This window comes from Stegodyphus dumicola, chromosome 3 (assembly GCF_044657685.1).
Source record: "Stegodyphus dumicola isolate Sdum_Otavi_A_Nest chromosome 3, ASM4465768v1".
NCBI lineage: Eukaryota > Metazoa > Arthropoda > Arachnida > Araneae > Eresidae > Stegodyphus > Stegodyphus dumicola.
Window position 1 is genome coordinate 85,665,797 of NC_140770.1, and position 15,645 is coordinate 85,681,441.

The following is a 15,645-nucleotide window of genomic DNA, read 5'->3' on the forward strand; positions in this document are numbered from 1 at the left end:
TCCATGCGTTTTCCACTGTGTTTCCTCGAAACCAGTACCTAATCAAAAAATAAGCCCTAGCATAATTTCTCAGTGTACTCCTAACAAAAACCTTAATCCTTATAAGTAAACCCTAGATTCTTGGTATTCAAATAGTGATGGACTGTCGCCAATAGCGCGATAAAGAATGTAAACTGGAAACCCTGCAAAGGAGCTAATTGTGTAACTCGTTTATTCTTTACTCTTACTTTTCTTACTCCTTCAGGAAAGGACAGTGATATGACACTTTCTATTCTATAACTCCCTTTTCGATATGTATTTCTGATACTAACGAATCTTAATCTTTTCATGCATTAATAAAAATGTGTTTCGGTTACAATTTCCGTCTACAACCTCTTTTTTGGATTGCTAGTTAATTAGCTATCATATCGCTTGATGCTGCGCTGGATACAAGGTAAGAAGAATCAATTTGCTCTATACTATTACTAATTTATTGTGAAATTTCGAGGCTATAAAAATGTTTTACAACATAGATAAGCACTGGTTAAGATCGTCAGCCAGACGGGCGCTTTATTTCCGAATTACAAAGTGCAGGTGCACCACATAAGCACATCTAAAGCAAATGAACGTGGTTCTGACAAACTAGAATCTTCAGTCTTAATACGTCGTTTTAGCAACGGGCATTTAGCACTTGATTTAGTAATAAATTTAAAAGACAATACATTTTTAAGTCAGATAAAATGAGTGCAAAAAGAAAGAGCTAAACCGTTCATTACAAGAGAGGAATTGTCAAAGACTGCAGGATAAAAATCTTACAGCTTGGCTGCAAAGGGAAGAAGTTGAATTAAGAATGGCCTGAAAGCGCGATCAAAATACAGCAACTGAGACGAGAGAAAAGCCAAGAAGAGTAAGTAGGATCAAGTTGGCAAACATTATTTCCTGAATTTGAACTATCTGTGAAATGGATTGCTAACAATACAGCAATGTACTTGGTTCTTCCCAGGGCTGATGTTGAAGCTTTTTCACTTGAAATGTCACCGCAACTAGATATAACAGCAGACAAATTCAAAGCATCACAACACTGGCACACTGAAACACACTGGGTCACTGTGCTTCCTTCAGCGATGGGAACTGTCTCTACGAAAATCGACAACATTTTTCAAATTGGGAGATACTGATATGAGTAAATGTGCGCTTGCATTTAAGTGTTTTGTTGCTGGCATGGATTTCTCTAAGTCGAGTTCTCGAATATGATTGCAATGGATGAAACTTCAATTTTTATGGGTCAAGGATCTCAAACTATCAGGATTCAGAAATGTTCATCTACTATACACATTTCCTCCAATGATTACGAAATTGCATCTATTACATGTGCTTTGGCAATTCGCCTGTATAGAAAGAACTTGTCTTTTCCCCTCTAATCATCTCTAAAGGCAAAAAAGAGGAAATCGAACGCATTTCGGGTTTTTGTACTCTTCAGACTAAGAACGCTTCATGCACGCCAAATAGAAATACTAAAGTCGGTTGATTTATTTCTACTTTTTTCCTGCGAGTTGACCCTAGACGTATGCCAGTGTGAGATTCTGCCAATGCACGCGCGGTAACCATGAAGAATTTCCTTGCAGAAAAAAAAAAAAAAAAAAAAAGACAAAATAATGTTTATCGCCGGAATGATTGCATATATCTTAACACTTGATATTCTAATAAACAAGTCATTTGTGTACTGAAATCAGTGACTACATTGGAAAATAGAATGATGGAAAATAATGAAAAACTTTGTGAAGCTACCAGAAATTGTTACTTGGGTGAAGAGTGCATGGGATGAAATAACGGGCAGCTGTGCTGTCAGTAATTCTATGAGACGGCTAACACTGACAAGAAAAGCTTATTAAAGAACAGCTCTATTGCTCAAAATGAGAGGCTAGAGCTAATGTTCTTAGAGGAAATGAAGTTGCAAAAAATTCAGGCCGGAATTCGTTATTTGGAGTTTTATAAGGATGTTCCAGAAGACGACGACATGGCTGTATTAGAATATTTTTTTTTTCATTTTTGAATGTTTCTTGAACCTGAATAAAGGTATTTCTTGAACCGGAAAAAATGAGTTTCTTGAATACGAACAAATGTTAATTATCGTGCAGGCGAAAATAGGCCTAGCGTGTCTTTTGCGGCAAAACTCAATATAAGAGCGGGTCTTATTTTCGGGGAAAAGGGAGGGTAGAATCCTCGATATTAAAGGCTTTGATAAAGGATCGATCGCACAAAAATATCGTTACATAAAATTTACATTTCAAGATGGTTTAAAAGCAATTAAGGATTTAATTTTTTAATATTTTGAAAGCAACCATATATATATGTATATATATATATATATATATGTCTCTGTGAGTATGTGCATGGGTAAACTGTAGGGTTTTTGCATTGACGCCTATACGCTTACGTGAAAATCTGTTATATGATCCTATACGTCTACTCTGTCAGATTATATAAATAAGAGTAAGAATCTAAGTTTAAGAAAATGAATTAGCAAATTTTGGTTTTTTAAGCACTTTACCTCCACGTTTTCTGTTCTTTTTTGTTACTGTTTCTACCTCCACGTTTTCTGAAAGCGGAAGTCGGAAAGTTGAAGAGTTATAGTATGCAGATTGACCATTATGTTGTCCATTGGAAAAGGACAGTTGCAAGGATATGATATATCTATTATGCAAAACTTCCTATCAAAATGTAGTGAAGTACACTACTAGGAGGTGTTGTAATCTGACAATCTATCTAAATATATATATATCTAGTAATCCTTAATCAATTTACATGTGTCCAATCTTTACTAGTATCAAGAACTATTAAATATTTTACTTACCCAATAACCCACATGCATGAGATTTGCGGAGACAAATTTCTTTTTCTTAATCTCACTTTTATTTTATCAAAAACACATTCTCTGGATTAAATATATAACACCTATCACACAGCACATAAAAATAACAAAATATATTAACTTAGAACACCAAACGTGAGAACCTAAAAATGTAACAGCAGACGAATGCTGAAAAGGGTCTATCAGTAGACCAATCACAATCTATTCACATCGTTCAAATATGCAGTTGAATTCACTTTCTATTAATTACGCACAGTGCACACCATATTTTTATACACATGCAAGATCTTTTTTTTTACTTTCAGCATTTCATTAACACACTTAAAGCACCACGTGGAGACACACCGCTGACAATGCACTTTCCTCAGTGGAACATGTATTGATAATCTGTTTGAGATGTCTTAGAACGTTATTTACGGCAGCAGGACATATTCTTTCAAATTAAGCATTTTCCTCTAAAAATTGCAATCTCTTAGCTCTGCTTCTTTTTATGCAAAACAACGACTGCACACCATGTGCGAATATGCAGACACAACGAGACTCCATTAGCGAGCTATGCAGGCACGCAAGCCCGCGTACTCGTGCATCCACGACGTCCGCCAAGCGAGAGAATGAAGGGAAGGGAGAAGAAGGAAAGAAACCAGTTTGACCGGTGCTTATATACACATGTGCAGTTCCGCGATTACGATTAATGTTGCGATAATGACGAACTGCGTGGTGTGAGAAATTACTATTCTCACACAAAAATAATACCGAAATTTACTAATTTGTAGATTCATTAAACTTATTGAGGCAGGAAGCTGAAGAAATCCGCATTGAACTCTCCAGGATTCGATCTCCCGATAACGTGTCGACGATGCTTCCAATTACACCACGAATACACCCGGAAAGAATGGAAAAAATAGCTTATAAGCTGAATGTTTCCAAACATGAAAATTGTGAATTATAGATTAACAAATTAAATATGCGTTTTCTATCTTTTATCATGATGGCAGGGAAATTTCACGTAACTTCAACCAAAATAGGGAGCCACCTTCCCAAATTTTGAATTACGTGGGATAATCGAAAACAGTAGCAAATATTTAAATATTGTACATTTGATTGAAATGAAATGAAAATAGGAACTCTATGAAGAAATGGAAAAAAAATAAAAATGAAATAAAATAAAATTTTTCATGCATGTTTAGAGCAGGATCAATTTTTAAAGTCATTTGTGAAATGTGATATTTAAAAATAATATATCAATTAGATTTATTTGAAATTTTACTACTGTCATGTTTCTTTCCATTTCGGATCGCTTCGACATCCTTTCATCTTTTCTATTTAAAAGAATATTTTTTAATTCCGCAAAAGTTTTCCTCTTAATTAGAAGTTTTATTATTCCTTCCATATGGTTATACAATCGTAGGATTTTTTTCAGGCTCCATAAGCAATATTGATGATGGAACATACCGGTGTCCCGATGGATCAGCTCCAAGTATACAACATACAAGAATCACGGGAGTTTTGGGAGCTGCTTCTTCCGTCACATCTATCCAAGTTGCCAATCTTCTTCGTCTTTTTAAAATCCCTCAGGTAAATATATATTTTAATTACTGATTGGAATTTTATGTTCAAGATATTTGCGGATATAAGCTGTTTTTATTTAAATATGGCAAAATTATACCGTTTCATGTAATGTAGCAGTAATATGTGCAAGCGATGCATGCAAACTTGAATTTCTTTAATCCGTTTGCAAGTTTAACACTTTTAAGAATTTCTCTTTCATTTTATGTCATCGTGAAATACAAATGTAGTATTATTCATTATTTGATTCGGCAAAGTTTGCAGTGGGTATACAGCATCTAGAATTGAACAATAGGCATACAGCATCTGTAATTGAACTGAATGACGTTTAGTAAAAACATTTCTAAATCTAACAGAGAGGAGAATTGATAAATTGCAAGGAAAAATAAGAATAGAATAGAGAAACTATTATGCCTATTTCCATAGATAGGGAACTTTACAAGAATTCAGCATAATACCTTGAAGCTCAACGTAATTGGAAATTTACAAACTGAAGCTTTAAAGATTTCTTCGACGCTAAGAATTTCAGGGGATTAAGCGAATTTACAGTACATGGAATTAATCCCACGGACTTTTTATGATAAAATGCTGCTTTCTAACTTATACAAACGACTTTATATAGCATAAAAAATATAAAAGAACTATAGATATATTTAGTTAAAGTAAGTATCTTGTAGGGCTTTCTTAAGGGGTGATTCTCTTTTCTTATATCTATAAACAAGCTTGTAATGAGAATTGACTGTAAGAAGAGCAATTTTCGGGTGATTCCAATAATATCAAACGATGGGGATAATCTTGAGATCTTAAAAATAGGTCGCTCAGCAAGCTGGAGATTCTAAATATAATAAAAAAAATTCATAATTCAGTACTCTCACGTGCACTAAAAGATCCTAAATTAAAATCAGTGTCGAAATGAAGTACGATTTGAAAGCGTTCATAAGTGCCCATGGATAATTTACAATCCATGAAATACATTAACAATGACATATGAATAATTGAATTAGAGTTCGAATGGCGAGTACATAATGCTGCGTGCGTGCGGTTTCGTAATGGATTGGATGCACATAGAACTTATGACAGCTTGATAAAACTTATTTTACCCAAAAAGGCATTTTACAGTTTTTGAACTTTCCATGGAAACACTCGTACAACTGTTCTCAGCACCACAGAGCACAATTAGTAGTTATACTTTAAAGACTAAGAACGTTGAACACAATGCAAAGAGCATCTAAAAGACGAAGCTCTCAGGGATATCTCAATACTCCGAAGTCAGCTTTGAACTAACAATTGAGAACTGATGCTCTCTCCGAGCTCACATAGTCTTACTCCGGCCGTTGAGGAATCTCTAGAACCTCAGTTTCTCGAAATTACTAGAAGTCATATACAGTTAAAGTTAAAAATAAAGGCCAGATATGATTGCAGTAACGCATAGGGATCCATTACAACACCAGTTGTACGGTACATGGACTGGAAGAAAATGTCACCAGATGGTCGCCAAGTTTGGTGACAAAATTAGTCTCCACAATACTTGTCCAATAACTCCAATTTTAGGCTTTCTGAAAACACATACTCTGCAGGACTACTTTTTCGTTTAACGCAGGTCAGTTTAGTACATGCTGCAAGCCCTTCGCCTTTCCTAATAAAGTTCGCTTTGTCACACGTTGGATATTCTCATCGGGTTGACGGTCCTCGATAGGATAACGAATGCTAAGGCTACTTCTTTCGGCTTGCACCGTTCTGAGGATACTCCATTATGTCGTACAGAAAATTTCTGTTTTGAGCAATGGATCCAGGAAGTAAAAATTCTGTTCTAGCTGGTACTGTGACATTACTCTGAGCTATGATTTGGTGGAAGGATTTAAGTCCTTCATCTATAATTCTAAACAGGGTTGTGTCCTCAGAGGCAGAAAGCAGTTCATTTTTTTAAAGTCCAAGGAAAAATTGTATTTCTTCAGAAAGTCCAATCTCAATTTGGAAGGACCTATAATATCTATTAGATATGCCCCGTGATGGTAGGCAGGGTTTCGAAACGTGATGTTAACGTTTAATTTTGCTTGCATGTCGATTTTATCACTGAACAGATTCTGGATAGTAGAATAGGGTGGCTTCCAAACGAGTTTACCTTCCGAATGTTCGGCCAAATATTTTCCTATGATGGTAACATTGGCTCGTATATCGATGGTCCTATTGCAAGAAACTCCATTTACATTTCCCATCATAAAAAGTCTATTACAGCCACTACTCATAGCAAAATTCTGAAATACTTTAAAATGGGACTTCTCAATATATGGAAATCGCTGCCCCGCGAGATGACAACTAATTAGTTTCCTTCTTTCTGGCTGGGTCCGGTCTTAACTTTCGTGCCTTGGGGTGTTCTGCAGTTCCTTCATGTAGCAATTCCAGCATTTTAGGATCTGTGTGTTCCCATTTATATTCCCCTTTCAGCTGTTGAATAGCCTCGTTAAATCGTCTAGACGAGCAGTCACTCGATTCGCTGGCTCCTGGACATGAGTAGCTGTTGCTTACTGGGCTGCATCGAATTTTATACTAAATAGCTTAGGTAATTCACATACCCCATTCCAGAGCTTTCTCTACTTCAGGATCCCGGATGCCATCGATGAAGCACTGCTGGGACAGGATTTCTCATGTTTGAATTCGGCAGTCTGAAGATACGAGATGAGACCGCTTTTAGCATCCTTGGTACTTCTCTCCAAAACGCAGTTTCAGCACGCCGGGTAGATCGAAATCTAGCCCTCAGCTTTCGGAGAGAGTTTGACAGATATCCGCAGCATCTGCTTTCAAAGAAAGGGCGAGACAGCAGGCTTTGAGAATCCCATCTATTTGCGTTTGCCAAGATAGAGAATTGCATCTGGTACATCTGCCAGGAGGTCCTTCCATTATATGTTTCCATTATACTGGAGCACGTTTAGAGACGGTCGGAACAATACATGTTCGTAGTTAAAAGTGTTAGAATTGTTACCAGCTGCCACTATGGATGTCTTCAAGCTGTCATTTTCCTTGGAGACAGCAGCTTAAACTATGTCATCGATTTGTTATTCGACAGCGAAAACTCTTCCTTAGATCTCTTTTTTGATAGCAGATTTTCGCTATACACCTTTTTCAATTTTATATTCCATTCTGTTTATTCTGTCTTCCACAGCCTTGAATTTGTTTTCTGTCGTGGTAGTAATTTCCCTTTTCATTTTCTCTTGACATGCTTCAATCTTATCTTGACCATGGTTTCCTTTTCTTAGACCGCTTTCATCTCCACTTTGAATGCATCAAAGACTGCCACGAACTGTCTTAGTTATTTCTCCATCTATCTTGTCTTTGGCATTCAACTGCACGCCTTACACCACAAATTGTTGCAGGTGTACAGGTTCGTAGCTGATTAAATGCGTGCAGAACCGATGATAGCGCGATAAAATTTATCTACCTCCGAAAAAAAATGTACTGTTTTGGGACTTTCCACAGAAGCACTAGTACAGATATCTTCAGCATCACAGAGCACAATCAGTAGTCACACTTTAAACTGCTAAGAACGTTAAACAAAACGCGATACAAAGCGCATCTAAAAGGGCCAACCTAGGATATCTCAATGTTCCAAAGTCAGCTCTTAACTAACATCTGAAAACTCATGCTCTCTCTGTGCTTTTGTAGTGTTAGCCCGGTCTCAGAGAAATCTTTAGTACCTTCGAAATTTCTTGAAATTTCTGGAAGCCGTAAAAAGGTTAAAGTTACATAGAAGGGCCGGATATGGTGTAGAACAAAATGCCACCAAATGGTTGCCAAGTTTCGCGATTTTTGATGATTGTTCGTTAAATGTTGCTACAAAAGTTAGTTGTCAAAACCATTGCCAATTTGGCGATCTCTCGCTAATTTTGCGAAATAGCCATTTACTCAATGTTAAGTTGACCTGCTCCTGTAATCTTATTTTCCTGGTAAATCTTCGTTTTTTCAGACTTTCCATGTTAGACGATACAAAATACATAACAACAGTGTTCATGATCTGCTTCCAGCATTTTTTTATTTTTGTCAAATCTAAAGCTTTCTTTTAATTTCATATAATGGTAACAATATCAAAATACTTTTAGATTTGCAGATTTCAGATCAACGTTTTAAGATATTTATCTCAAACTAGAGTAGTGATTCGAAGTAATTTTATGCGGCCCGCGAATGTACTTCAAATATGTATTTGTTGGAACGTTTTCAAGGTTCTAATTAATTTGAAGTCCGAATTAACATCATTTTGACGACTGTTAAAAACAAACATGGATAATGTACCTGAAATTTTATAATATATGTATAAAAATAAAATAATATATAAATCTTTTTACATTAAAAAATACATTACGAATATTACATTAGAGATGCAAATCTTGCATTACAGATACTTACTACATTACATATATAAATCGTACTAAAAGATTTTAAATAAAGTTTTGATTAAATTTTATTCTCACTTTAAAAAATAGAATGCTCAGTTACAAATTTTTGTGCTAAGAATAAACGCTTTGTTTTGCAATACACTTATATGTGAACATCTTTTTTTATAGTTGAAAATTATTAAGAATGTACACGATCAATCGATAAGCATCTACGATCTAAGACAAAGAGAATATTTCTCTAGTAATTTTTCTACAGTGCATTGATATTATCAATTTGAATTTTGTATTTATTTACGTACGAGCGTGTGTATTTTAATCCAAATGTCGAAGAAAATCTTAATGAATGAGAGGAAGAGCCGACGTTATCATATTCATTTATATGTTTTGTCCCACCTGGAAAGTTTATGGGGTTCCACTCTTTTATCTAACAACTAAATGTGGAGGAACATAGTGAACAGCTAAGCGAATAATCACTTTAGTTCAGGAAAAGAGACGTAAACTCGAAAAGGGTTAATTACCCTTTATTGCTCAAAATAAGGGTTAGCAAATGACCCCTTTCTCAGAGCCTACAGGAAAGCCTCGACTTGGGCTTCAACTCGAAATAATATGAAATAAGACTTAACTAAAGATATATAGCCGAAGCTATCAGAATTCTAAGTAGTTGACCCCTAAATATCGAAAACAACTAGCGAAACTATCAGGAGCCTGTTTTACAGACGTGACGTAAAGAAAGCTTAGAGAGATGTAGCCAAAAGACAAACGCGCGCTAGTCAAAAAGTCTGAGGCTCTCTCTCGAAGTCTGTTTAACTTCGACTTAAATACTACTCTTACGCATTTGTATTAAACGCGATTTTAAAAACATATTCTGGTAGGAAATTGTAAGTTGAAATTAGGATGGACGGGAACGTAACTTTAACTAAAAAATAGCTATTAAAAACTTAGGACAAACCTTACAAGTTATCTCTGAAAACCTTAGGTTATTTTTAATTAAAATAAATAAGTTGTTTAACGATTAATTACACATGCTAGAATAATTTAACATAAATGTAAGTCTGAAATATTATTATTTAGCTGCGAATAAGTTTGAATTACGAAATATAACTTACAAAATAGTGTTGCAAGTACAAAACTTCAGATTTTAGGCGGAAAATAAAATTAAGTTTGAAATTATTCTTTGGATTATTATTAGTAGTACTTATATATGTTTTGATAAATATTTAATAAGTGAAATAATATATAATTTTAATTTGTTTTGTGGTTTTAATAAAAAGTTTTCATTTTGAAACAATTCAGGCAGTCAGCTGTTTCCAGATCATGCATTTGGCCTGTAAGCAATTTGAGTTTGAGATAATAGTTTCAAGTATTATATAAATCGTGCTTTATATATCTGAAAATTCATTTAAAATTTTTTCTGCTAAATCCGATGCATTCATGTGTGTGTGTGTATTTATAAAATTGCATATGTATATGTAATTCTATATACTATATGTTTATATAACGAAGTGATATACAGACTTAATTTAAACATAAATAATGAATTTTCTAACAGGAAGTCACAAACTGAAGCAACTTAATCAAAAGCTTGGGAACAAAATTGAACAGAAGTAAATTAATAAAAAATAGTGTGAAATTCACATAATATTAAACAACTGAAAGAATAATCAACAGAGCCACACTGCTGAATTATACCTAGATCAAATGCAAAATTAATCAAAGAATTCTTTATATTTAAATACATAAAAGAGAATATACTAATACGAAATTTAAAGTATTTAAAAACTTTTTTAATTAATGAAATGATAAAATGCGTCGTAATCTGAAATCAATCATAAAGATATGACTTGAAATTATTTACGTAATTATAAATTAAGTAAAACTTGTTTTAATAGCAGAAATAAACCTTATTAACTTCAAATTAAAACAACTAAATTAGTAGTTTTAAAACTAAAATGGCAGAATACACAAACCATCAAGAAAACGACAAATGTAGAAACCAAATCATATAAAAGCCAAATTATCCAAACTTTATAAAATTTGCAAAAGCGCAATGGATAAAATATAAAATTCAAAAATAAATTTCATTTGGTTTGAAGCAAAAATATCCAACAAACAAAATTTAAATGGGGAAATTAAAACAAGGTGCTAAGCACCACGAAAAGGGAATACATCTGAAAGTTAAAATAAATGGCTAAAAAACAAATTGCTCCCATACAGTAGTTTGCAATTTTAGAAATAGAATATTGTAGACTCTCACTGTGTTTAGTAACATACACTAAGTCAAGACTTTTAGTAGAACTAAGCGACTTATCGCTATGACTATAGCCTAAAAGGTGTACAAGATACTTTTATTAAAAACTCAAATAAGTTGAACAGAAGACACACCTAGTGTTTACAAAATCAGCCGACATTTATGGCGTAAACTCAAAAGTAAGGAATTCAAATTTAAATTTAATCTTAATCGTAAGTTAACCAAAGGCGGCGCAGAAATATTTAACGCACAAGTTGTCTCAACCGTACAACCGTTAAGATTTTACTTCTATCACTATTACTATCAATAAGCAGAAGAAGCTTGCGCTTTCAAATCATAAATCTTACTGACAGATCTTGGTGGTAGAAAAGGTCATTGCTTTGTGTCTACCAGTCTTGTTCACAAGAAATGATATTCGAGAATTTAGTCCTGTCGTAAGTTAAAGTAACAGTTATCGAATGATACCCGCACAGTTTTTTCTAGGCATTAATAATTGGTTGTGAAAAATTATAACATAGATATTGAAAGATTACAATTAAATACTTATTGGGCTTATCATCGTGCATTCAGGCAATACGTTAGAGCATAGAGAAGCTTTAACTGCCAACAAATTGGGCCATAATAGGCATACCCTCAAGATACTCCTATCCTGATTATTTACTGCTATTATTTACTGAAAGGAAGCTTCAGATGATGTAGTCCAAGGTAACTACATCTTATTCTATTAACTGCAATAAACTCAGATATCAAGGCACCATCTTCGGAGTCACCTACTCTGCAAGCACTAGAGCAGCGGTCGCCAAACGGTGGTCCACGGTCACTGGTTGTTCGTGAAACCTTTTTGATGGTCCTCAGAAAAATTGGGACATTATTTATATTTTTATGAAGATTCAGTTTAAAAAATAACAAGTAACAAAAACCTATTATGGAATATGGATTACCCTTTTTTAATTTTAGCTACTTTTCTAATTTTAGTGAAATTCCTTCTGAATTTAGCGACATTTTAGTTACTTTTGCAAGTATATCTAGCATTATTTGAAAGTCATCCATGGATATGCTGCTGTTATCAATAATAGCGCGAACTGGAATTCTCTTTCCATTTGAATTACAAACATATGCTATTGTAGTCGTTAATAACACAGTTTTCCCTCCGTGTCAATAAGCAACTTGCTTATAATTGCATCACTGGAAGTTTCCGTTATTGTTTTGTCTTAACTGTTGATCAATAGCGCTATTGCTGAGTAAGCGATGATTATTATGTTTACAATAATAAAAAACTGGCGGCATAAAGCTTTCAGTTTATTGATATTGCTTTGCGTTTGTCGGTTTGTTCTTGCGTTTCCTGAAGTTTCATTTCAGAGATATGGAAATGTGAAGCTTTCTGTACAAGAAGGTATGTTCATATAATTTTTATGTGTGAATGAAATACTTTGGTTATCATAAATTAAGGAAAAATCACAAAAATCACGTTTACTGAAAAAGTTACATGTATAATTTAATGAAACTTGCCGGCAATATACAACACATGGTAAGGTATCAAATAACATAAAAAGAAAGTACCAGACAAATATGGTTGTATAGAAATTAGCACATGTATAAAATGAATGAATCCAAGGTGTCAGTTTGCTATAGGAAAAGTGCCTTCAATATGGAACATGATCTCCTCTAGAAGCAACACAGCACATACAGCGATGTGTGATGCTATCAATTATGCGGTCTATCAGTTCCATAGGAAGCAAGAGCCATTGCTCATGCAAAGCAGTTGCAAGCGCGACGAGGGTTAGATAGGGCGGGTTGACAGCAGCGAGACATCTCCCTAAAGCATCCCAAACCTGCTCGATAGGATTCAAGTCCGAGATCGAGCTGGCCACTCCATGCGCATAATTGTTTCCTGTTGAAGATAATCATCTACGATGCGAGCCCTGTGTGGTCTTGCGTTGTCGTCCTGTAACAGGAAAGCATCACCTATTGCTCCGACATATGGGCGCACATACTAAACATCAAGGATGTCATCTCTATAAATCTCAGCATTCACGGTTCCCCTTGGAAAGACATGGAGGTCTGTGCGTCCACCAAAGAGATGCCAGCCCAAACACAGACACTGCTCCTTCCGTATGCATCTCTTTCACGGATGGGCGTATGATAACGGGTTCTAGGTTCTCTCCATATCATATCGCTTTCTAGACTAAACCTGGACTCATCCGTAAAGAGAACCGTCCTCCATTGATCAGGCGTCCAATGGACATGTTGTCCTGCCCACTGAAAACGATCCTTCATATGGCGTGACGTGAGCGGCGCACAAATGGCTAGTCGCCTCGCATACAGACCACCTTCGTGAAGCCTTCTACGCACAGTTGGCGTTGGCACGAATCTTCCGGTGGCTGCAGCAAGGGAGGATCTAAGAAGAGTCGGAGTATCGGTTTTATTCCTGCGTGCACATAATGTCAAATATCGGACATTGGCGCTCATCGTAGCAGTTGGCCGTCCTTGGCTGAACCTCCTAGATGCCGAAGCTGTGGTTTGAAATTGCCTCCAAAGTCTGTGAACCACAAAAGGACTCACATTTAGCCATCCGGCCACTTCTGTTCGACTTTGTTCAGCCTCTAGTCCCCCAATGGCTCTCCATCGCAGTTCTGCAGGCAAATGATGCCTGGAGGTCATTGTTGCAAATTGGCTACCTCAGATTTCTGATGTCACTGTCACAGTTGGGCTTGCTCTCAAACATGGAATTTTATGCTCCTCACAGATGACTTATTCCAAAAGCAGCGCCACTAATTTGCATATCGCAGTTTTAGTTAGCTACTCTTACTTGGCGACATATTCAAATTTTACACGGTTTGACTTATTTTTCAAGGAGTTATCGCTTTTTTTTGTGATTTTTCCTTAATTTATGATAACTAGTGTATATTATCAGTTAGATGCTAATATTGTTTTAATTGTTACTCGTAATCAGAGGCGCAGGGTGAATTTCCATAAAGGCATGCTGCTGAACACCAAATGTTTCGAAAAATAGATTAACAAATGGAAATTAGAACTGCATGTATTGGAAAGTTGAATATTGTTTTTGCGTATTAATATGTTGTTTATAAGATCTGATTTAAGTTTTTTAATTCATATTAGTAGTTCGCCAAATATAAAATTATATGTGAAATTCTAACAGTTGACGACTGTTGCACTAGAGCATGTTCAGCAAACAAGAAAGAACTCAATCCTGCTGTTCAGCAATGAACTTGGAGCATGGACGTCTTCAAATGAAAATGCTTCAGTAAATCTTTGAAATCACAAAGAAATCTTCAAAAGCACCAAACTGAAACTCATTACGCGACACTGGATATATTTTTAAAATAAATTTCTGGCTCCTCTCCTTCAAAAGTTCTATACTACCAACGGAAAAATATTAAGCTCTCCGAAAGCTTATCAATCTACGTAACCCTTCTGCAGTGGTCTACAGTAGCCCTCGAACGCAACTGTCTATTCATAAGGATGATTTTTTTTTCATTATTAAACTTGAGGTCCTAATGGGAGCATTAGTATTCCCAGTGTAACAGCCTACCAGCGGCCGAGCGGTAAAGTCGCTGAACACTGGTAGTTCGGTCCGAGGTTCGAATCCCGCGAACGGGCTGACTGCATGGGCGTTTTCGTGGTTTTCCCCATGTGTAACGTGTATACGAGCCAGTTTCCCTTAGAAAGTCCTCCACGAAAGGCATCCCTCCCTTTAGGCAGATAGCCCTCGAGGCTTTACCATAATCACACACACACATAAGAATATAAATAATGATAACCCCTCTAATTTAATTTTAATAAATCTGATAAATAAGACAGGCGCTTTAGGCTTCGTTGGTAAACTGATAGCAAACTTAACATTATTTGCATTCTGAAAGGTGAAAATAACGTGAAATCATTAAAATTAAAGTCAGCAAAATTTAATAGTTTTTGGTATCTGTATCGCATTTATTTTATTAGTTTTTTAAATTAATAGAATGCAATTAGTACAATAATTAAGAAATATATCATTTCAAATAAACAGTATTGTTCAGTGCCACGCCTATCGAATTAATTTCTACCTTTTCGTTGCCCTGCGTTGGCAACACGCTTTTGAAATTTGTCGTTCGTAGGATTCGGTCGCTAAAAGCGTAGCTGGCCTGTAACGGTGGTAATTCTTATTTTACGCTTATCTGTACTCCTGAATTATTACTAAATGTTTACGTGTGAATGTTTTATTATTAAATGTATTCAGTTTGGTTGAAATAGACCGAGAGTGACTGAATTTATTAAGTATGTTTAAAGTAGAAACTGCGTCATCCATGTCGGCGCCATTCTAATACGAAGTACGTAAACATCATTTTGGAGGCACCGGCGAGATCAGATCAAGAATTCGTCAGCAGTTCAAGTACAGATAAGTGATTATTTTTTAGTTCGATTTACATCTAAATTTGATTCTTGAAGTTTTAGATCTATTTTGTTTGATTTTGATTTTGAACTTGAATACTTCGATTACTTATTATGGATCAAGCTACTGTCATTAGATTGCGTGGTAGGGCAAAAGCGGCCTTCACAAGGCTTCAGAATACTATTTCTTCCGATTTATCTAA

General features: G+C 35.4%; 1 protein-coding gene across 2 annotated transcripts in view; it reads left to right on the top strand.

The window, feature by feature from the left end:
- LOC118199800 (metabotropic glutamate receptor 6-like) overlaps positions 1-15,645 on the top strand; it is a 391,939-nt gene that overhangs the window by 133,269 nt on the left and 243,025 nt on the right. For both annotated transcript variants that reach the window (XM_085813044.1, XM_085813045.1), the window contains exon 2: positions 4,272-4,426. In XM_085813044.1, coding sequence (XP_085669170.1) covers positions 4,272-4,426 — 155 coding nt within the window. The remainder of the gene's footprint in view (positions 1-4,271; positions 4,427-15,645) is intronic.